Source organism: Periophthalmus magnuspinnatus, chromosome 17, assembly GCF_009829125.3.
Source record: "Periophthalmus magnuspinnatus isolate fPerMag1 chromosome 17, fPerMag1.2.pri, whole genome shotgun sequence".
In the NCBI taxonomy this organism is placed as follows: Eukaryota; Metazoa; Chordata; class Actinopteri; order Gobiiformes; family Gobiidae; genus Periophthalmus; species Periophthalmus magnuspinnatus.
In genome coordinates, this window is record NC_047142.1 from 21,742,129 (window position 1) to 21,764,889 (window position 22,761).

The 22,761-nt window shown below is 40.6% G+C and overlaps 1 protein-coding gene across 1 annotated transcript in view; it reads right to left on the minus strand.

Annotated features, from left to right (window-relative positions):
- Positions 1-22,761, minus strand: part of chd7 (chromodomain helicase DNA binding protein 7) — a 71,751-nt gene that overhangs the window by 24,593 nt on the left and 24,397 nt on the right. The window contains 17 exon segments of the mRNA XM_033982036.2: positions 1,464-1,631; positions 3,728-3,923; positions 4,855-5,065; positions 5,482-5,674; positions 5,764-5,862; positions 6,074-6,217; positions 6,756-6,932; positions 7,313-7,556; positions 8,178-8,299; positions 9,042-9,179; positions 9,281-9,364; positions 9,556-9,670; positions 10,247-10,302; positions 11,661-11,726; positions 12,592-12,723; positions 13,371-13,515; positions 21,468-21,934. Coding sequence (XP_033837927.2) covers positions 1,464-1,631; positions 3,728-3,923; positions 4,855-5,065; positions 5,482-5,674; positions 5,764-5,862; positions 6,074-6,217; positions 6,756-6,932; positions 7,313-7,556; positions 8,178-8,299; positions 9,042-9,179; positions 9,281-9,364; positions 9,556-9,670; positions 10,247-10,302; positions 11,661-11,726; positions 12,592-12,723; positions 13,371-13,515; positions 21,468-21,934 — 2,757 coding nt within the window.

Below are 22,761 nucleotides of genomic sequence, written 5' to 3' on the forward strand. Positions count from 1 at the left end.
CAAATTATCGGATAAAAAAACTGCTACTTCAGTTGGCATAATTATCAAAATGCAAATTCTGCCACTCTTTAGATCAGGGGTCACCAACCTTTTTTAACCTGAGAGCTTTTTTATGGGCACTGAGTCATACGAAGGGCTACCAGTTTGAGACGCTCTTCTGAAATAACACATTTTCTCAGTTTGCCTTTAGTTATACATTATTAATAATGATAAATGATAATCATCTATGTGAACACACTGATCATGTTGCAAGACACTGATCACATTAATGATTTCTCAAAATAATTATCAACAATGAGCAAGGAGGGAAACAGATATCAGTATTCAGCACTTTAACTTTACTAATCTTAGTAATTGTTAAATTTCCAGATGACACTTATATCACTACATCTCATAGGAAAAGTGTCCCATTTTCACTATCCATTGACAAACCTTTTTAACAAAACATAAATAATACACATTGCACCATGTTTCATAACGTTATCAATTATGTAATGTTAAAGAAAAATAAGCTTACATATTTTTAAAGCCTGTTGTTTACCCAAAGCTGCGTTTAGCTCTGGGCTTGTTCTGCCCATAGTGTGCGTCCCCGTGGGGAGCGCTCGTCCCCGTGGGGAGCGCTCGTCCCCGTGGGGAGCGCTCGTCCCCGTGGGGAGCGCTCGTCCCCGTGGGGAGCGCTCGTCCCCGTGGGGAGCGCTCGTCCCCGTGGGGAGCGCTCGTCCCCGTGGGGAGCGCTCGTCCCCGTGGGTAGTTAGTGTGGAGCTTTGTGAGACGTAGTGAAGTGTCCCTCCACATTGTGCCGCTTTGCCGTCACCACAGTCGCAGATGAGATACGCGCAGGTTATTTTTACAGTCTTAAATTGTTGTGAAAGTGATCTCTTCTCTCTCTTATTCAGCGCATCCTCACAGCGCTGGCGAGCGGAGCACTGGTTTTGTCACGTGCACAATACTGACCTTTGAACTGAGTAGGTCAGACTTCACCTTAACTTATCTAAACTTCACGTATAATGAACATAAGTTTAAGATATTGTCATTTTTAAATCTATATAAACGCAAGAGTGATTAAAAAAATAGCAACAGAATAAAATTAAATTTTAGATGCAGCTCATTAGTGAGTTGTGCTATTTTTAGAACCGGTCTGCGGGCGACCCATGTGGGGCTTGGGGGCGACATGGCGCCCGCGGGCACAGTGTTGGGGACCCCTGCTTTAGATAATAGCATGTCCTTTGCAAAGAACAATGCACCAGTAATTTAAACATCTACAAACATGTTCTGAAATGCATGGAATTTGGATTTTTTCAGCAGTTCATACTTCTCTCTTAAGTGTTAATGTTCCTGTAGTTGCTTACAAAATGAACTCCGCAATATGCATGTTTAAAAATAAGGATTTTGCTAATCGCATTTCTTTTAATTTCCAAAATGATGCAGCTATACATTGAGTACACAAGGTGCATGTATCTTACCCCGCTGTTAGCGTTCTCACGGCCACTCATACTCTGGAGCACAGCCTTGTCCAGCCCGAGCTTCAGACTGGCCTTGTCAAACATTTCCCTCTCGTAGCTGTTTCTCGTGATCAGACGGTAGATCTTTACAGCCTTTGACTGCCCAATACGGTGACATCTAGCCTGGGCCTGAAGCAAAATGAATACAAAGTTACAAAGACTGCCAGACAAGAGAAACGTTTTACCACAGCCATTTCATTCAAGAATGGACAAGTGTGCTAAAGACTAAATCCAATATTAGCCGAGACCTCGCCATTTAAGTAGTGGAATCAGGTGCTCAAATTAAAACAGTTTTTGCCTTGCACTAGTGATGAGGGAATGCAACTTATGTAATGTATCAAACTTATTTACAAAAGCCAAAACAAAACTATCAGCAAGTAGTGAAGATCTGAATTAGTGAATAAAATTGCTTGGGTATATGTGTCCAATTTCTAGAAGTTTACACAAATGAGATTTTATTGTTGCCTACTTTTAATGTTACCAATGTTATCTGTTCTGAAAACCATGGATGGTATCTTCATTTCCCAATTCTTCTTTAATTGTATGCAATGATGAAACAGAATGATGGAAAATTATCACCTTTGTCATAGCAATTAACAACTTAAAGCCAAACATATCTTGAATGGGAATGCCCCTAAAAATGTTGCATACGGTGCTGTGAACACGTATTTGCCCCCTTACCGATTTCTTACTTTTTCTGCACCTCTGTCACCCTTAGCCATTTCAGATCAAGCAAACTTAACTTATTAGACAAAGACAGCTCACAAGTAAACACAAAATGCAGTTTTAAGTGTCGATTGATTATTATTATTATTATTTATTAAGGGAAAAAAAAGACATTTGCACCTAAAAAAGTAATCGCCCCTAAAACCTAATAACTGGTTGAACCACCCTTAGCAGCAACAACTGCAGTCAAGCATTTGCAATAACTGGAGGAATTTTGGCCCACTCTTCTTTGGAGAATTGTTTTAAATCAGCCACACTGGAAGGTTTCTGAGCATGAACTGCCTTTTTTAGGTCATTCCACAGCATCTCTATTGGCTTCACGTCTGGACTGGATGATGTGCTTTGGATCATTGTCCTGCTGCAGAACCCAAGTGCACTTCAGCTTGAGGTCACAAAACTGACATTCTGGACATTCTCCTTCAGGATTTGTTGGTAGAGAGCAGAGTTCATGGTTCCTTCAAACACAGTAAGTCATCCAGGTCCTGAAGCAGCCCCAAACCATGACACTACCACCACCATGTTTCACTGTTGGCATGATGTTCTTTATCTTTATTGTTCGCTTTACGCCAGATGTAATGGGATGCACTCCTTTCAAAAAGTAAAATGTTTATCAGTCCACAGAATATTTTCCCAAAAGCTTTGGGGATCATCAAGGTGTTTTGGTCAAAGTGAGACAAGCCTTTATGTTCTTTTTTGTCAGCAGTGGCTTTCGCCTTGGAACTCTGCCATGCATGTCATTTTTGCCTAGACTCTTTCTTATGGTTGAGTCATGAACACACTGGACCTATACGGAGGCAAGTGAGTTATTTAGATGTTGTTCTGGGTTCCTTTGTGACCTCTTGGATCAGTCGTCGTCGTGCTCTTGGGGTAATTTCTGTAGGCCGCCACCTCCTGCGAAGGTTCATCACTGTACCATGCTTTCTCCATTTATGGATAATGGCTCTCACCGTGGTTCGCTGGAGTCCCAAAGATGAAGAAATGCCTCTAACCTTTTCCAGACTGAGACATGTCAGTTACCTTTCTTCTTATCTGCTCCTAAATTTCTTTGAAAATTTCTTTCACGGCATGATGTCTTGGGTTCAATATGGCCTACTTCACCTTGTCAGGCAGGTTCTATTTAAGTGATGTCTTGATTTGAAAGGTCCGGCAGCAGTCTGGCCTGGGTGCGGCTATGAAATTGAACTCAGCTTTCCACAATAATATGATTAATCAGTTGCATCATTTAACAAGGGAGGCAATTACCTTTATCAGACAGGATCATGTAGGTTTGGATAGCATTTTTCTCTTAACAAAAACATCACCGAAAATGTTTACTTGGGTTATCTTTGTTTAATATTTATATTTGTTTGACGATCTGAAACAGTTCGACACACATGCAAAAAAGTAAGAAATCAGGAAGGGGGCAAATACTTTTTCACAGCACTGTATAACAACAAGCTGAAACCCATGAATATTGACTTTAAGACCCTCCTGTTGAGAATCACTATGGTTTGTCTTACCTGGAGGTCGTTCTGTGGGTTCCAGTCTGAGTCAAAGATGATACAGGTGTCGGCAGCAGTGAGGTTAATGCCCAGCCCTCCCGCTCTTGTACACAGCAAGAACACAAATCGATCAGAGTCCGGTCTTGAGAAACGGTCGATTGCCGCCTGTCGGAGATTTCCACGAACTCTGCCGTCTATTCTCTCATACGGATATCTAAGAGAACATGAAGGCCAAAGCTCAAATTAGATAGGTTAAAGAAAAACTTACTATTGCCAAGCTCCAAACAGTTCTATTTAGCAGTGGAAGGATTTTATTCTGCACCGTCTTCCAAGTTAATTTCATTATGATTATTTATGTTTGAATTTGCATTGTGATTTTAATGTCTTTCTTATTCAGTAAAGCACTTTGAATTACAATATACAACTTGAGCTCTACAAATAAATCTGCCTTGCTAAACACAACATAATATACTGACCTAAAATTTATCAAATATGATCTATTTTACTTTTATTGTAAAATTTGGGTTGACAGCAGAAAATTTTAAATTACGCATGATTATTTTCTATCTGCGTTCTGGGTAGACACTCTAAGCACAATACAGAAAGTATTCAGGGACAATAAATGAATAACTCAAGTTTTAATCAAAATTAAAGGTTGGACAAGAACATAAAGAAGTCACTATAAAAGGTTTCCTCCATGCAAAAATGTCTTTTCTGGTCAAGACTGTACATTTTCATAAGGACTACATGTGCAGACATTAGACCTTTTAGTTCTTGTTTAGTATAGACCTTCCATTAAGCTTGGCCTTTTTTAGATCTAGATTCCATTCCCTGTCATCTATTTATATGTCTGATTAAATTTCCCTATTTATACCAAAATTCTCAACTTTTACTTTAGATTCAGTCATTTCTAATGGCCAGTGATTAGCATGGTTTTCGGCCAATTCCCTGTAACTAAGGGCATGTGGTTTGGAACAGAATTCATGCATTGAAGGAATGAATAAAAAACAAATTTTTTCTGTTAAGTGTTACCAAAAGTCTGACTGTAAATTGAAAGTCTGGTCAGACAAAGTAAAAAAAATTGTGAGGTACTGATATTTTTTGTCATATCACTCATGCCTAGGCAAACTAAAGATGATGTTCACCGTCTTTGGATGAGGTAGTCCTCCAGGATGTCAAGGCAGCGGACCATCTGACTGAAGATCAGGACCCTGTGGCCTCCAGCCTTAAGTTTGGGCAGCAGTTTGTCAATGAGCACCAGTTTCCCCGCAGCCTGGATCATGGCCTGAAGAGCCATATCTGGCATATCTGCGCTGTGAGTCTCTCTGAACTCCTCTGCGATTTTCTCTTCAGCTCCTACATACAACATCACAGTATGTCAGCCATCTTTTACAATTTCAATGGCAAAATTAAAGGAACAAAAGAGCTGCCGTTTTGGAGATGCTGTCAGCCAGCCAAAGGTCCATGCAAATGTCAACTTTATTTTGTACATTTAAAAGTGTAAAAAATGTGTCAACTATGATAAGATATGCAAATAGATTGTGTTGCAGAAAATGCGCCCATTTTTTTATTTTGATGAGAATATTTTAATGGACTCCAGGAATAATGGTGACAGCTTGACTCCACTAATGGGAATCCAGTGTTTGAAGTTCTAACATGAATTTAAAATCTCCACTTTTCAATATCTCATACGCAGTAGGTCTACATTGATAATCTGTGCCTTTTTCATTACATTTGATTGTCGTAAATGATAATCTTGCATAATTATGTACCATTGATGAGGTAGGGGTGGTTGCAGCACTTTCTCAGCTCCATCATGGTGTTAAGCAGATTTGGAACATTGCCACTTCCTCCTCCTCCACCACCTCCTCCCCCTCCACCTCCTGGCCCCCCTTTAGACAGGAACGAAAAGTTCTTCTCCAGGATGGCCCGGTAATACTTCTTCTGAATGTTTGTGAGCTCAACCTGAAATGACATAATTCAGTTAACACTCTTAATGTATTACTAAAAAAAATAATTAACAGTACTTTATTTTGTTATGAAGGAAGTTTCACCTCAATGATAGTCTCCTCTTTTGGTGCAAGATTTTTCTCTACGTCCTCCTTCAGTCTTCTTAACATCATAGGTTTTAAAATGCCTTGCAATTTTTGAACCTAAAGCAAAAATATACAAGTTAATGATCTACAAGAACAATATGAGATCCACATCCAATCTGAAACATCCAACAAGGCAAGGCAAAATAATTACCCAAAGAAACTTGAACTTAAATAGGAAACAATACATATTGAACTCCAAATAAAACTAGTAGATATATTATTTATATAATTTGGAAAAACCCAGGGCCACAATGTGCTAAAGTCTCACCTGTTCTTCAGTCTTCAAGTCTCCAAATTCAGTCATAAAAGTCTGCTCAGATGGGAATCTCTCTGGCTCCAAAAAGTTGAGTAAGCTGAAGAGCTCCTCCACAGTGTTTTGGAGGGGGGTTCCTGTCAACAACACTTTGTGCTCCTGTCGAGAGGAAGAGACAGGACCAGAGATATTATAGACCAAAAATGGAAATCAGGATGTGCACTGGGACTTGGCTCTCCAAACAAGAGGAAACAACAAGAACATGAGCCAAATATACAAAAATATACTGGATGTTAATATAAGCATCTATTGTTAGATCATAATGTTTAACTGGCCTGCCAGGTTTGAGATGATTATGGGCATTGTCATTGTCAATTTGCAGATTTTTATTGATTTTGTAGTGTAGTTGAGCAATTACCCAACTAATAGACACCTGTGGGTCTGTTTTTAATATATTTCTCTATGGAAATGCCAAATACACCATTCAGAATACTGGCTCAGGCCCCTGTCTGATAACATTTTAAATAACATCCACTTTCAAATAATGTGTTTTTTGTTTTTGTTTTTGCTGTCCTCAACACTAACAATGTGCTATACGATTGTATGCTCATTAATGTGAATCTAACATGCATAGCATAATGTGTATGTAATGTAATGTGTAGTCCTTATTTGGTGCCAGAAAAAAAGTTCCACTTACCATGTCCATCATTTTGAGTCCTTCCAGTAGTTTGCAGTTTCTGTTTTTAAGGCGGTGGGCTTCATCGATGACCACACAGCGCCATTGGACGCTGCGGAGCTCGGGACAGTCAGCCAGGATCATCTCAAAAGTGGTGATTACAGCATGAAACCGATACGCTCCCTTTATTACTTTACCCTAGATCAAAGGGAAGAGGTTACCACCAAAATCAGACAAAGGCTAGAAACAATTTGCAATCCAAATTAAAATTAAATCAAAATGAATTTGATTTCAAATGCATCTAGTTATTCAAGGATGCCAACCACAATTCTCCACTGACAATAAACCCATATATAGATTTAAGTGTAAGCCATAGCTGAGACATCAAGGGTATATTAGCTGTAAAAGTCGGAATACAGATACAATTGTCTTTTAAGGATCCAAACAGAATAACCTATACCAATCTATTAAAGTACTGCCTCCAGACTGAGAATTAATGTGATGTAAAATAGTGGAAGTCCAAAATAAAGACTAAATAGTAAAATGTTAAATTAAGCCACAGAATAGCAGTCACTTACCTGTGCGTCTCTGTAGTACATCTCGTAGGCCTGGATGGTCTTCCTGCTGGCCTGGCTGCCGTGGTAAACAATTGCGTTCAGTTCGGTCCAGGTCCTGAACTCTCGCTCCCAGTTTGGGATGGTAGAGAGCGGCGCGATAACCAAGAATGGCCCCTGAATGCCCTTCATGTAAATCTCATAGAGGAATGTAATGGACTGGATGGTTTTTCCAAGACCCATCTCATCAGCCAAGATACAGTTACGTCTGCAGATAAAATGATAATGAAATGATTAAGTGTGGAAACATATGACAGAAGTGCAGTTAAAATTTGACTAGTGTAAAAAAGCCAAATGTTGTAATATATTGATTTGGTCATGGCAAAATAAGTTTTTTCTCCATGGAAACTACATGAATCAGTACCAGGGATTATCAAAAAAATAGGAATCAAATTCCAAATTGGAATGAAACCAGTCTAAATTAGGATCAAATCAAACCAGAGCCTAACAGTCAACAGACTAGAGGTCAAGAAGATTTAAACCGGACTTGGCAGTGGCCTACACAACAAATATAAACTTACTACTGACTAAAGAACAAAATCAGAATAACTCAGTTTTCCGGTCATGCGTTTGTTTAATTTGTAGCCCATCAGAGAAAGCCTGTATACTGCAGCTTGAGACCTATTGATCTAAATAATGGCTATTCTAGTGCGATTAGTACATTCAACGCTCAGATGGCACCACTGGGCAAACGTAATGCCTACTATTTAGCCTGGCCAGTTAATGTCCTGCTTAATGCCCACTTAGCTCTATTAAAAGGATCCAATGATGAGCGCGGCGTGACAAAGGTGGTGAGAGACCCATTCAGACTTAATAAAGAGGGACTTACGAATTGTACCAGTTGAAGGTTAGCCAGTTGAGGCCTTCGAGCTGGTACTCCCTGAGTGCGTTGCCGTTCCTGTATTCTCTCGAGCCCTCCAGCTTTTTCCAGTCAGCTGCGTGGGGCCGATCCTTCAGAAGAGAAACACAGCTGTGAGATCAAGCGATAGTGGAAGCTAGTATCATCAAGAAAATTCACACCATTATCTTGTATTTACTGAAATGAATGGAAAGTACCTTAAGTCTAGGGTGTGCGTTGGTTATTTGCTTACCATTTTGATTAGTAACAAACCTCAAAATTGTTAACTGACCAACCTTTTGTAATCTAGCACAAACTAAATCCATAATGCACTGATAATCATTTATCAGTGCACACTTCAGAAAAACATACAAATGAGTAATGATTTAAGCATCTATATACTGTATAACAAATGTGTTTAGATTTTGGACTTTGCAACCGATTACCCAGCCTTTTTGAAGGCCGCAGCATCAACAGTGCCAAATTTAAAAGGGCCTCAAGTCATGCCTTTGAAGGAGCACTTCTGACACAAGTCTTAAGGAGAAACAGTAGGCAGTACTTAAATAGATGGACACAGAGGGAGAAAAGAGTGATGCAGGCAGCGACCACAGCCAGTCAGCTGCTTCTGTTCAGCATTAAACACACTGTTAGTGGTTTGGCCCGGCCACAGGAGCAGGGCGTGTGTGTGCGAGGCTCAACCACCACAAGAACGTGGCCCTGTGGAGAGCAGTTAAAGCGGCAGTAAATCTGAGGGAGGAAAGGCAGGCAGCAGGCCAAGACATACAAACACACACCTCCTGCCCCACTAAGGACGTCCCAGAGACAGATAGCACCAAAGACACACGCGGGACTCACCACTCTTTTAGTGTTGGGTGTGCGTGCAGCGATTTGCTCATATTCCTCTATTTTGGATTGGTCGATGTCAGCCTTCAGCTCCCAAGTGGAGTCCTCGTAAGGCAAGCTGCACCATTTCACCAAATACAAGGTCACCAACTGCGCACACACAAATACAAAAAAGGGCCAAGGGCGTTTTGGGTTAGAGAATAAGAGACAAGTTTAAAGCCATGAATGATGAGAGGGGGAGATCAAAGCACCTCTCCATTTTCGTCTGTGCTCTCGGAAACGTCCAAGACACGGTCCACTTCCACATAGTCTGGGTTAAAAGGCTCATCATCCATCTACAAAAGAAAAAGAGCGACTTCAAGCACTGAGAAGATTTTTATGGGTTTCAAAATTTCTGGTTTGCAGCATAAAACTAAAAAAAGGACAGGAGTGCTTTCAGTATGCATGTTTGAGTTACATTTCCTCTGCAGTGCGTAGGTCAGTGTCCTGGGGAGAGGGTAATTGCAGGTTACTGCGTGGGGCTTACCTCTGTTATGAAGTTGTTGAGTTGCTGCTTGGCCTTAAACCTCTTGACCTTCTGCTGTATCCTCTTGTCTTTCTCTAGCTCCTCCAGGTCAGCCCAGCGACAGTGCAGGTACGAACTAGGACACACAGACAACGCATTTTACTACTTTATCTAACAGAATATGGGAACGACGACTTAGAACTTAATTGATATGAGTTCTGTTTTATTAATAAGGATTTAGTGGGTAAATCATTTTTTCTATGAAGAATCCATTTTTTTGCTGTAGCAAGTCTAAACAAATAATGGCAACTGCATTGCCATAAAAGTGGATTATTTGAACAGGATTTTGCCTACTGTCATTTGTACAATATCAAGATTTCCCTCATCTCAGCTTGTCCTATTCTGAGGCTTTACATGAAAAGATCTGTGTATGTATCACTATTTAAAGTTGAGAGTCAAGAAGCAGAATTGTATTAGTTTGAATTTTCAGGTTTAATCTAAAGCGCAAAGGTCATTTTATTCTACAGACAGTTCCAACAGTTGTAGAATACTATTTATAATGAGTTATTTATATACTAGCAACCTAAATGTCTAGTGGCTGCACAGTAAAAAGGGCTTTCGAGCCTTTCACACTTTTGGACTGGCCGCCACAGTAGTGCAAGCTGAAAATAAGCTGTGAAAGACAAAAGGTAGAGAAAAACATGTTACTCACAAGCCCTTGAACTTGACGTAGAACTCTTCTACCTCCACTTCTTCCCCGGATTCAAGCTGAGAGGAAAAGAAATCTACAGTTAGTCGAGCAGATAAAGCACAACAGTGAAAGAGCGGTTAGGACTATTGTTACACACAAGATGTTGATTTACACACAAGAGCCTACAATTCAGCCTCAACATGAACCAAGCACTCCATTTGACTGTTGTATTCACATGTCAATCTCTCAGGCTGCATTCAGAACCATTTCTTTTGATCTGTGTACAAGTGGCCACGGCAGGTGTTGGATCAAAGTGTGTTAAAAGTACATGATTTTAGTTTGGGTGCTTTTTCCATATATTTATATAAGCAAATGACATTTATGTTTTGGCGAAACAGAAGAATTCAAATACGTTTCTTTGTAAAAATTACAATTCTGATTTAAGATTTAATTTAAGAATTGTAATTCCAAACTAATAGTAATACAACATACTGTATGTTCCATCTAAATAAACAAAATCTTAGGCAGGCATAGCCTTTGTTAGCCATTTATCATCTGTTTAACTTCATAACTACATGCTTTAATTACAATTTTGATAAATGAATAACTAGTGTATATTAGGTATACATCATATGTTATTAAAATTAATATCCTCATTATGTAGACTTCTAAATGTTCATTTAACAAAGTTAAAACTTTGCCAAATCAGATCAAACTTAAACATACTGTACTATTGTTCCTTTTACGAATCCTATTGGATTGTACGGATAATTCCAGAGGTACCATAAACTTGCTTGTTCACACCTTCTTCCATTCACCATTCCTGGTGTAACTCTTGCATACATACCACGCTGCTACTACTACTGTAATGCCATGAATCATCAATCACACACAGAGCCTGAGGAAACGCTAGCTTGGCGTCTGGCGTAGCTAACGTTGTGGTTTTGGCCCAGTGCCAGGCCCGAGGTCAGCCCTGAATGGAGCTGTGAGAGCCTGGGAGAGGAGGTAGGGGAGTGAGCTATCGGCAGCTGGCTTTAGAGAAGGGAAAGTTGGCTGGTGGCTGGTGTGTGCACGCGAGTTGGCTCCGGGACGGGTTTTTTTCCCCCCCTTTTCTTTCTTAGAGCAACTCATCGAAAACAAAGCCCAGACAGACACACACCAGCAGTCAATGAGCGGCAGACACAGCTCCAGGCGCACACACTTGAAATACTAGAAGTCTTGTCTCCGCTTTCCCAGTGAATACACAATGTCTGCACCGCGCTGTGTAATCTGCTTAGGCCAGCTGTGGAGCGGCTAATCACATGACGTAAACTGACTCTACCTGAGCTGGCTCGGGCTGCTGTGGCTGTGGGTGGAGGCGCGTGGAGGCGCGTGGAGGGCAGGTGGGGCATATGTGGGGGCAGGTGGGTGTGTGGTGGGTGGGGGTGTTTCTCACCTGTTTCTTGGTGTTGCGCATGCTCATGATCTTTTCCACAACGGGACCCTCTGCCTCTGCAAAGTCCTAGGAAACAAAAATACTTAAGTCAGGCCTTAAATCACAAACTTTGGTACCCATCAGTAGTGGCAAACCAACACATTGAAACCGCGACAAAATGAAAAGTTAGCTTTAATATAAAACCAACCTTTTTTTCTAATGTTTTAAGTCACATCAGTTCTAAAACTGATGCAAGCGCTCCATCTAAAACTGAAGTAAGCAATGTCTTGCCATGTCATGCAAGCCTGGCTCTTTCTATACCATTCAAAGGTGTGTAGACTGAAAAAATAACAGGACTAACCAAAAGCACAACTGCAGCAGAATTGGTACACGATTAAATGCGTATAGCTTGATTAAAAGTGTATACCCCTCTATACGCTTTTAATCAGAGGTGAGAAAAAATGTTGATTGTGTTAAAAGATGTCTATCCACTGACATCTTCGATGATGTTTTTACAAATATGCTTGCATCAAACATACATCAGGCAAAACAAAAATCAATTCCTTGAAATTGCAATGTGCAATAATGCAATCTTTTGACTAGCAAAAAAATTTGCCCACCACCAGACACACTTTCTTCACTCAGTTTTTATGCACAGGACAGTTATACTATGAACCTAGTCAATGGCAGTTCTACGAATGCCTTTTCTAACCAATATTCAACTTTTACTACAAGGCCACGTATGAGCCAATGCATAAAAGACTGATTGCTAGTCTGTAGTGCTAAATTGCCCACTATTCATCCCGCTGAAGTAAGTACTATAATTTCAACTAGCTTTAAATCACAACCTAATCAAAATTACAGTCACTATGAGGACAATATGCTATAATGCTATGTGACACACAGTCACATAGCATTATGTGTGATACTGTGATTATTTTATAAAACTAACCTGCTGTTGGGATGTAGATGAGGGGGATTTGGGAGCAGGGGACTCATCTCCACTGTCTCCATCGTCCGAGATCCTGAACTCAAGATCCTCAGTGTATCGCTTCCTCTTGACCTGCCGACATGACCGGCGTTTCTGGAGGAAAAAGACACAAAAATTTGATTACATTTGTTATCACATCGGCATTGCAATTCAATTTTTTGCATCCAATAGTACAAAGTAATTATAGTATAGCCAGTTGTAAAGATGTGTAAGTTGTTGTATGTATTGAGGGAGGAATCTGGCATAGGCGGTAGACTAGAAACACTGTGTTTTTGTTATTCATTAGACACTGCCATATGCTCTTCTGTGTTTCCATACTGACTTTGAAGAAAACATTCCCAATTTCCTGGTTGAAAATGTTGCCAAATAAGATCAATACTGAGGGGAGAAAACTCTGGTATGGAAGAAATTTTTAAATGGATTATGTTCATGTCTTTCTACATTAAAAAGGCAATATATGACCAAGTTTGCGGTCATCACATTTTGTTTATTAAAAGACAAACCCCAGTGCTGTGGTATCTTTCAATTAAACTAAAAGGCCATTTGCAGCTCAGGAAAAGTTGCTGATGGAACCAAGTAAATTTGGCAAAGAATTTTGCTTGGTTGTTTTTAGCAAAAAAAATTAGTTCTTTGCAGAAAGGAAAGAATGTATTGCAGTATAACATGAAAACACTGATTTCAACAATATTCCCATTTTGCTTGTTATAACTAGCCTTTAAGCGGCTTAATTTTGACCCTACCTGCACACCATCATCGTCATCCTCCTCCACAGGTGAGGGGGGCGGGGACTTGACTTCCACATCCTCAAAGCTTGATGACTCCCTTTTCCTCTTTGATTCCTTCTTAGCAGCACTGGCCCCCCCTCCTGACTCCACTTTCTTAGTGCTGCAAAAACAAAACAAAAAAAACAAAAAAAAAGTTTAATCCATGATTAAAAAAAAAAAAAAAAAAAAAGGTGTTTTGAAAGTACACAACTCTTTCCTCTTTGGGAGGCAAGTGTGTATATGTGTGCGTCTGTCCCAGGGCAGTCGCCATGTTTGATTTACCCATTTAGAAGTCATTAGTGTGCCTGAGGCTTTGGCACACAGGGGGTTAATATGATGAAAGGCAGGGAGGGGGCGGGTGCAGTGAGATGGAGTGATATAAGAGGAGAGAGAGGAAGAGCGTCAGGAGAGACAGACACTGAAAAAGAGTAGAGGCCCTGGAGAGCAGAGAGCGAAAGGGGGAGGGGGAGGGAGTGAGAGTAAGAGGGGAGAGGAGGGGGTTCTGTGAGGGCCCCTAGGCTTCCTCTAATCTCTGGCATGGAGAGAGAGAGAGAGAGAGAGAGAGAGAGAAGGAGCATGGTCTGTCTGCTCACTGTCCGATCCACACTTTAGCACACACTGCTGCTAAGAACAAAGATACTTCAATGAACAGGCGCACGGCAGGAGATTTCAGAGACAAAATGACAGAAATTAAACTGTTAAGAACTCACTGCAACTAGATTAAGTGACAGGGAGTTTGGGAAGTTTCTCAGTCCAGATCCAGAAAGTTGTCATTAATAAGTCTTTAACTAAGATAGATAAATATAGCACTACAAATAAAGACTTATTTTTGGAGTTGTTAAACCAACATTAATGAAAAACAAACTTGCAACAGGTAGCAGTGTTCTGCCCTGATTTAGTGAGTCTAAAAACTTTTAGATCTGAAATCCAGTCACTCAATTATTCACATTTATTCAACCTTACTCATTATGGGAGCTCACATTTTCACATTGGTTGGTTGGTTGTATATCACTCACCCTACAGATAAAACATGAGACCAGGTTGGGGTGACTATCTGCAAAATACACATTTTATTAGAAAACTATATAAACTAGTAAACCAGTGAACCTACTTTACTGCTCTGGAATATGAGAATTCGTACATTATAAATCTGACTCTTAATCAGATTGATTTACTGTCTTCACATACAGGCTACAGTTAGAATCAACTTTCATTTATACACAATGAACAGGATTCACAGAATCAACAACTTAACTCTTGTACCATGCTCACAGTAAACATACACATCCAGACTCAGTGCCATCATGTTTATGTCCCTGTGCCTCTCATGGCCTGTGCTCCTCTGTTACGACTGTCGCACTGTCGCTCTACTCCTCTCTCACTCTCTCTCCCCCTCTCTGTCCCCCTCTCTCTCGTCTCTCGCCCCCTCTCTGTCCCTGGGGCCCTTCTCCTTTCATCCTCACGCCAAGAGCAATCACCATCTCCGTGGTAACGGCTGGTCATGTGACCTGCACCTGTTCCTCTGGCTGGTCGCCACACGCTGGAGCCATCTGGCCACACACACACGCGCACACACGTCTCCACTTGGCTGCCTCCTCTCTTCCTCCTGGCTTCTTCATGGCCTCGCTCCTTTTGCTGTCGCTCCATCATCAACTCTGTGCACTCTTTCATCTGCCATTTTTTACAAAGGTTTAAACCATAAACCTCTCCTCTTGATATATCATAGGTAAAAGGTAAAAAGGTAAAAGTGAAAAAACAAAATCAAAATTAGAAAAGCTCTTGTGTGGAAAGCTCTCAACAACACCCGAGTCTAACCTATGGAAATCAAATCTTGCATGAAAAGTAAAACTAGGTTTTTTGTTAGCTACAGTGGAGACAGTTCTATTGTATGCTTCTGGGAGCTGGACATTAACAAAGCAAAAGGCGAAATCACTGGATGGCACCTACACATGAATGCTGAGAATAGTGTCCAATATCAAATGGCAGGATCGCATTCCAAATAGAGTGCTGTACAAAGACCTTCCACCAATCAGCAACAAAAATCGCTGCTAGAACTGGAGTCGCAGCTCACTGCCATCGATATCCAGACATTCCAACAAACAGGGTTATCCTATGGGAACCATCACATGGGCACAGAAAGAAGGGCAAACCGATCAAAACCCATGTCGACCTGCTGAAAACTGCGACGTCTTCTTTACATGTGACACCAGCATCATTGTGTATGGAGAACAGAAATGACTAGTGTGAAAGACAACACACTCACCTATGGGCGGCTTAAGTATGAAAGCAAGTAAAACTGAAAAGACTGCTACTACAATGCACGCTTTAAAAAGGTAGACTGAAGAATCTATCAATCCAAGACAGAAAACAGAACTAAGCAAGAACAAGTGCGACTGCCCACATATAGCAGGGCTCCAGGCTAAAGATTTTAAGTTTTAAATTTTCATTTGGATGCTCCAGAACATGATTTGGGCACACCAAAACCCGCTGCTTATTTAAGCCATCACAATATACTGTCCTTAAATTGATTCAACAATAAGGGCTGAATATATTACTTGTGACTTTTCTATCCAGGTAAAAGTTATTTTGTCTTTATTTTTTAATGCAGAATGAGTTAGTGGCCTATAGGTTAAATTTTTTTAAAAGCCATTAAATATTGGCTTCAAAAACTAGTCAGACTGAAAGCTGTGTGCTTTTAAGGATCTTTACAGTTCACTATAGTAAGTGCAGAGTGAGAACTCTTTCAATTTGATCTTTCATATCTTTTGCAGTCTAGTTTTATTTTATTTTCACATTGCGCATCAGCAGCCTCATTTAAGTAACTTAACACATTGTAGAGGATCTACAGGTTTGATGCTACTTGTTAAAAGGTAAATACAGTGTCTAAGTTCATAAACAGATTTTAAAAAGCCAAACCTAAGATGTTGCGGTGCATTAAGCTCTGTGCATCAGAGCGCAACCTGAGCACAACAGCCTTAGCTCTGACTGGCTATAGCCAGGTCAGAGGTGATAGTGTGAATTGATGTCTTCTTTTAGTCAGTTGCAAGGAGCAAAATTTCAGGCACCAAAATTGGTCACACTCTGAAGCCCTGTACAGGTAAACTAATGTCTTTTAGCAAGAATACTGAACATTGTCAAATACACACCATTTTATAGAATGGTCACCAACTGTAAAATATCAATGAGCCAATCCTCACTTTTGTCCTGGGACCTCACTCTGGAGTTCACACATGCGCACCAGCTGTAGAGATGCTCTTTTCAACCATAACCACTGATGGAGAGGATACAGGAAGTAGACATTGGGAGGGGCAAGGCACTCCAGTGAATGAGACAAAAAATGAGAGGGTGGAGTTGGTACAGGACACCTGCTCCATGATGAGTCATCCTTCCGAACCCCCATACACAAATATGGCTTTTGGTTTCAATACAAAACAGTGATCGAAAAGGCTAAATCAGCAACCAACATCTTCATACAGTACACAGCATTTTTTTTAACATAGCAGGGTTGTTGAACTTCTACATTTGTGCAGCAAACAAATTAGCCCTACGCACACACCATGAAGGAAGGGTGTGGCAAAAGAGCAAGGCTATTTATAGATGTACTTCCATGCACAAAAGGTGGACAGAAAGAGTGAAAACGAGAAAGAGAGAGGAAGAGAAAAGGAGAGAGAGAAAGACAAGAAGCACAAAAAAAGAGAAGGAGATGGAAGAGAGGAAGATAGAAGAGAGGGAGACAGAAAAGAGGGGGAGACAGAAGAGACTGGGAGAGAAGAGATGGGAGGGGGAGAGGGAGAAGGAGAGAAGGTCAAAGGATCGCAGTGAGCTGACTGGACATTTACATGGGCAGTTTTATATTGTCCAATACAGACCTGCTACAATTCAAGCTACTTAAAACTTGAATATAATATATTGTATATCTCCCCTTTTTAGTTACATGCTTTGTATTGTCAGTTACTTATTCTGTTTGAAAAGCATTTGCCTAATGTAGCAATTTGCCTTTCTAGCACTAGTGGTTTGACATTTTTTTAACAACTTTCAAATTGATATGATCCTGATGAATTAGAAGTGCAAAAATTGAAAACAAAAATCTCCCAAACACTCATTGATAGTTTTCATTTGGGCTTGCAATTGTATAGAATTGTGTAATGAAGAGTCCAAATTGAGAGTCCAAACATGCAAAGGGCTACATGGGTTTTCTTCAAGGTTGGAGTAGATTTGGTTCAACTCGATCTAAACAGAAGTCTCCTTTTCTCATGAAGACTAAAAAAATTAAAAGCACATGGTTGTGTAAACTGGTTATATAAGTCAACAGCAGAAGTAAGAGTTTGAAGCAACTTCCTGATAAAACCAGTGAAGCAGAGAGCTGCGCTATAGTGGTTTATTTGTTCATAGAGACAAACAGAGCAAAGGAAACAGTCTGTAGTCTGGTGCAGCCCACATGAAAAGTGTTCAAGGCCTGTTGCAGCTGGGAGGCCTTGCTTCTCCTCCCACAAGAGGAAATCCTGAAGCAAATCCCCCCAAAATGCAAAGAACTGGTGCTGTGGATTTGAAACTGCCTTCTCACATGATTTTCAAACTAGTGAAAAGTCTTACAGTAAGTAAACGACACGCAACACTAAAGGCTACGCAAAGACATCTATGTGCCTGGAGCCTTAAATCAGAGGAAGAGGGGTGGAGGGAAGATGAAAGGATACACTTCTCTCCAGGAAGAAGACATGGAATTAGAGGGAGGGCAACTAGAAACAAGAATGAAGAGAAAACCTAGTGATTGGAGTAGTCCACCATTTTAGAAACGCTGTGAATGACCGGCAGACATTATTATGCTAAATTAACCTGGGAGCTCAAGCCCGCCACTCAAGATGGAGGCGGCCCTGACAACAGATAAGGGCTAGTTTACCAACACACACAAACACAGGGACAACCCCACCCCCACATGTGTTCCAACAGACTTGTGGCTGCGCAATGGTCAGCAGCACGGGCCTCATTATCATTAGACGCCATTTTCTGCCACAAGATTACTACTAAAGCCCCTCCCCCTCAACATACATGTACAAAACGGACCCTTCACCCACGCTTCAGGACCTAGCCCATGCTCTCTCCTCTTTCCCTCCCAGTCCCCCCCTCCCCTCTTCCTCACTCCCTCCTCCTGCCCTCTCTCCACCCACAGCCGTTCCTCCTGCAGTGGCCGGCAAAGCAGGGAGGTGACGCATACACCTCCCCCAGTGCTGACCCCTGCCTGCTCCTCGGGACCGCCCTCTTTCTCAGGATAAAAGGAAGGAAGGGGAGGGAGAGAGAAGAGAGGAGTGTGAGAGAGGGAGGGGACATGGGGAGTTGTGTGTGTGTGGGGGGGGAGGGGGGGGGTACATTCCACAGCCCGATCAAGTTTCTACCTTCAACAATGAGAGCACCTCTGACACTCAGTCCCACTCAGCGATAGGCTGCATTCAGAGCTTGCACTAAAATGCACATTTTCATCTAAATGGGGGATGCTACTTGTGTTCAGATGAGATCTAATTGCATTCTGTTGATCTATATGCAAACTAGAGGACCTTTGCCATGGCCCAATCTGACAGCAGTTAGATTGAATGTTTAATTTAGGGGTAAATGCTTCAGTGCGTCAGTTCAGTCACAACCAAAATCTATAGAAAAAAATCTACACTGCTCTGAGAATTATTTGACTAAGGGAATTATTATTTTTAGGACATTTTAGGATTGAATGATGCACAATTTCACAAACAAACAATATTTGGTCACAACCAGATATTAGCCACTTCGTGCCATTTGAATTATTATTATTTTTTTGTAGCTATAAAATGCAAAACTTTGTGGTTAAATTTGTGCCAAAAATGTTGAAGAAAATGTTATACATTACCTCACAAACATCTGATTAACAAGCACTAATGTTAGCCTCAAAGGGGAAATCAAATGCGTACTTATCTATAGCAGAAAATGATCCACCACAGCCGCTCGATCGCTAGTGCTTTATAAAATTAGGAAGTAATTATATGAGTCTTGCATTTGTTACATTCCCTCTGATGTGCTAGGCCTAATGTGCAGCTGTCTAGTTTTATTTTAGTCGTCTTAATCAGAAACAGATGATTACAATTAGCACGCACTTAATGAGTAGTTATAGGCAACAAAACAAAAGCTAGAGAGGAATTTGACTGTAGCAAACCACTCCAAGCAACAAATCATTTATAGAAATGTCCTATAGGCAGCAAACTTTACAAAGACAGCAAAAGTTATACAGCTACACCATTGGCGTTTGCCAATTCTTAAACACTGGGTAACATTGCAGAAAATCTCAGTCTAATCTATACAATATAAGATATGAACTAGATATTAATAAACTTAATTTAGGAAAAATGGGCAAATGGCACGATATCTGAAGCAAGCCTGGCTAAAGCAGTCAAAATTGATTTGAAATCAGATCTATTATGAAAAATGTACATTCTTATGTACCCTTTCAAAGTTGTATTTAGAGTGATTCATGCATTATTGAGGATCTTTACATTCCTGTATTCAAGATGTCATTTCTCCCCGTTTTCACCTTCAGCAATATACGCCCACTGCACTGCACTTCCTTCTCCAATTTTATTTTCTCAATCAGCAATATGGGTTGGATTCGGCAGCGTCACAGCCATTTTTGTACAAACAAAAATGCGCAGCCATCCATCGGAGGTGCCGGCAACTTTGCGGCTCTTTATTGTGACCTTTACAATGACGTCTGCTCCCACAGGGTACGGTAGTTTCCCCAACACTGAAGTTAGTGGACTTAGTTGTTTTAGATCAGTATTGGGATTTAAAAATGTCCAAATTGTAACAATGATCCATGGGTGTCAGACTGCAACTATATAGCAGATTCAAGCACAATACGTCTTTTGCAATATAGGAATGGCGCCACTGGATTTATTTTTTTTTATAACAACTACAACTACTACAGTTTATTTGTTGGTCTTGCCATAAATTAAAATCTTAAAACATCAGCAAATATTGGTCATCGGGAGGCCTGTCACGATAAATACTGATCCCCAAAAATTACCGTCCCATCTGTTATGTATAGAATGATAAATCGATATAGCATTTATGTTTTCTTTGTACTAGTGGCAAACATTTTGGTAAATTTTCTGTACCACGATAAGTTAGACATTAACTACTAAGTGTTGCATTCTGTTATTTATATTAGTATTGTTTTCTGTTTTTTTTGTTTGTTTGTTTTTTTAACAATATTATACATTTACAATACTTTTTGGGAGCTCATTTTTCTTTATGGTTTGAATTCAATATTTCTGTTTATCATCTATACTTCAAAATTTTTTTTATCGTGACAGACCTAGTCATCAGTTACAGCAGCAAGTCTGCTTGGATAATGGGAAAGGCAAAAAATAAAAATTATATATCGGCCCATCTATACTTTAATGGTACCAAAGCAAGTAAAATTTATCAAAATTACTAGCTTAAAATGAACTGAATGAAGTATCTCTAATGAACTACCATCTTGAATTTCATCAAGTAGCTGTAACTCTACCCTGCACTGGCTCGAGTAGGATAAGAGGGGTTCAATGGCAGGTGGGTGAGTCAGTGCCTGGGGGAACTGACCTGCAGTTCCCCCCGGTTTGTCACATGACTAATGTGTACAGCAACATGCTTACCGTCTGCTTAGGTGCCACTTGAGACAGAGGGGCAGTGCATTTGGCTGTTAGACTAACCAAAACAATGTACTAGAAGTTTTCCATTTTCAACTATGATAGCAAGAACAAGAAAATGCACAAATCTATGATGGAGGAAAAAAAGGTGTAGCATACAAGATATTCATTTTCTTAACAAAAGGTAAAATGTGGGGGGTACAAAAAGGCAAAAAGTGGTTTGGAAGCAATAATTTTGTAACTTATCTTATGTTTAGTATTGAATTATATACCAAACCCAATAGCATCAAATTATATTGGACATAGATATCAGTATCTTTGAATGTGACTGTGCCCCTTTGTCATTGCCTGTCAAACTGTTGTAAAAGCCGGTGTAATTTAATAATCAACACAAGTTGATTCAACCTGGTGTATGAGCTGCCCTTACCTGGTTTTCTTGGGCGTCTTAGCCTTGGGAGTGGAGACTTTCGCTTTCTTCTCCTTGGTCTCTTTCGGTTCTTTGGGGGTCTTGGGCGTTTTGGGTGCTTTAGGCGTTTTGGGAGTCTTGGGTTCTTTAGGCTCCTTGCCCTCAGCGCCCTCTGCCTTGTCCTTTGGCTTCTTTTTCCTCTTTTTCTTCTCATGGGGCGGTGAAATTCCCTCTACAATTCCTAGTTCCCCTGCGTCACTTCCTGTCGCGGGAAATTCAGACTTCATATCCTCCTCTCCTACTTTGACTGACGTGCTCTTCACCTCCTCTTCATCCTCTGCATCAAGTACTTTAGCTTTCTTTTTCTTCTTCTTTTTTGGCTTGGTCTCCTGGTCGCTGGGCTGCTCTGTGCAGATATTTTGGCCAGAGGCGGTCGACCTGTCAGGGAGCATCACCGAGCCTTCTCCTGACGGGTCTGTGGGGGAATGCTACAGAAGAAACACATAAGAGGGGAAACTGTTAGGGCTCCATTGAAACCTTTAATAGCAGAACAGATTTAAGCTAGAGAGAAAAACATATGGAATTGTATGCTTACAAGCCCTGGCCTGTCCATTTACAGATCTAATCATTTTATCAATGTTTCCATTTATATATGTATCGATCAAACAGGGAAATGTGGTTATACATCTCTTGTCTTTCTGTTGACCTAGAATGAATTGTAAGTTCAAAAGGGAGTTAGAAATGTCATCATAAGGATGTTACCGTCTTGCCTGGAGTGTAACATTCAGTTAAGAGACCTGTGGTGTCCAGAAAGCTTTGGTGGTAAATTGGAACACCAAACATGAAGTAATGGCACATTTGAACGGTTATTTGATATTAAACTGTATAATCTGTGTAATTAGTGTGTCATATTTAAACGCAAAATAGTGGCTCCGAGCATGGGGAAGAAGTGATGAGAATGTGGTCACTAGTGCATTTATCCAGCACCTCATTTATAATCAACTGAACCCAGTATATATATATATATATATATATATAAATAAATTAAAAAAGAGTCAAAACCCCTCCTTTCCAATGCAGCCTTATGTGTGAATGACCCCCAGTGAAGAGTGTCTAAGAAAATCAAATATGGCCCCTGTAATATGGAGCACATGTGCTGTGAAACTCGCCTGCTAATGTGCCATGGGCTCGGCTGCAGCCTGTCAGTCAATAATGCTATATTTGCCGCGGACTGAGGGGGTGATGCCAGACTCCAGAGCTCAGAGGAGACATCCATCCATACACACACATACACATACACACACGCACACTCGCT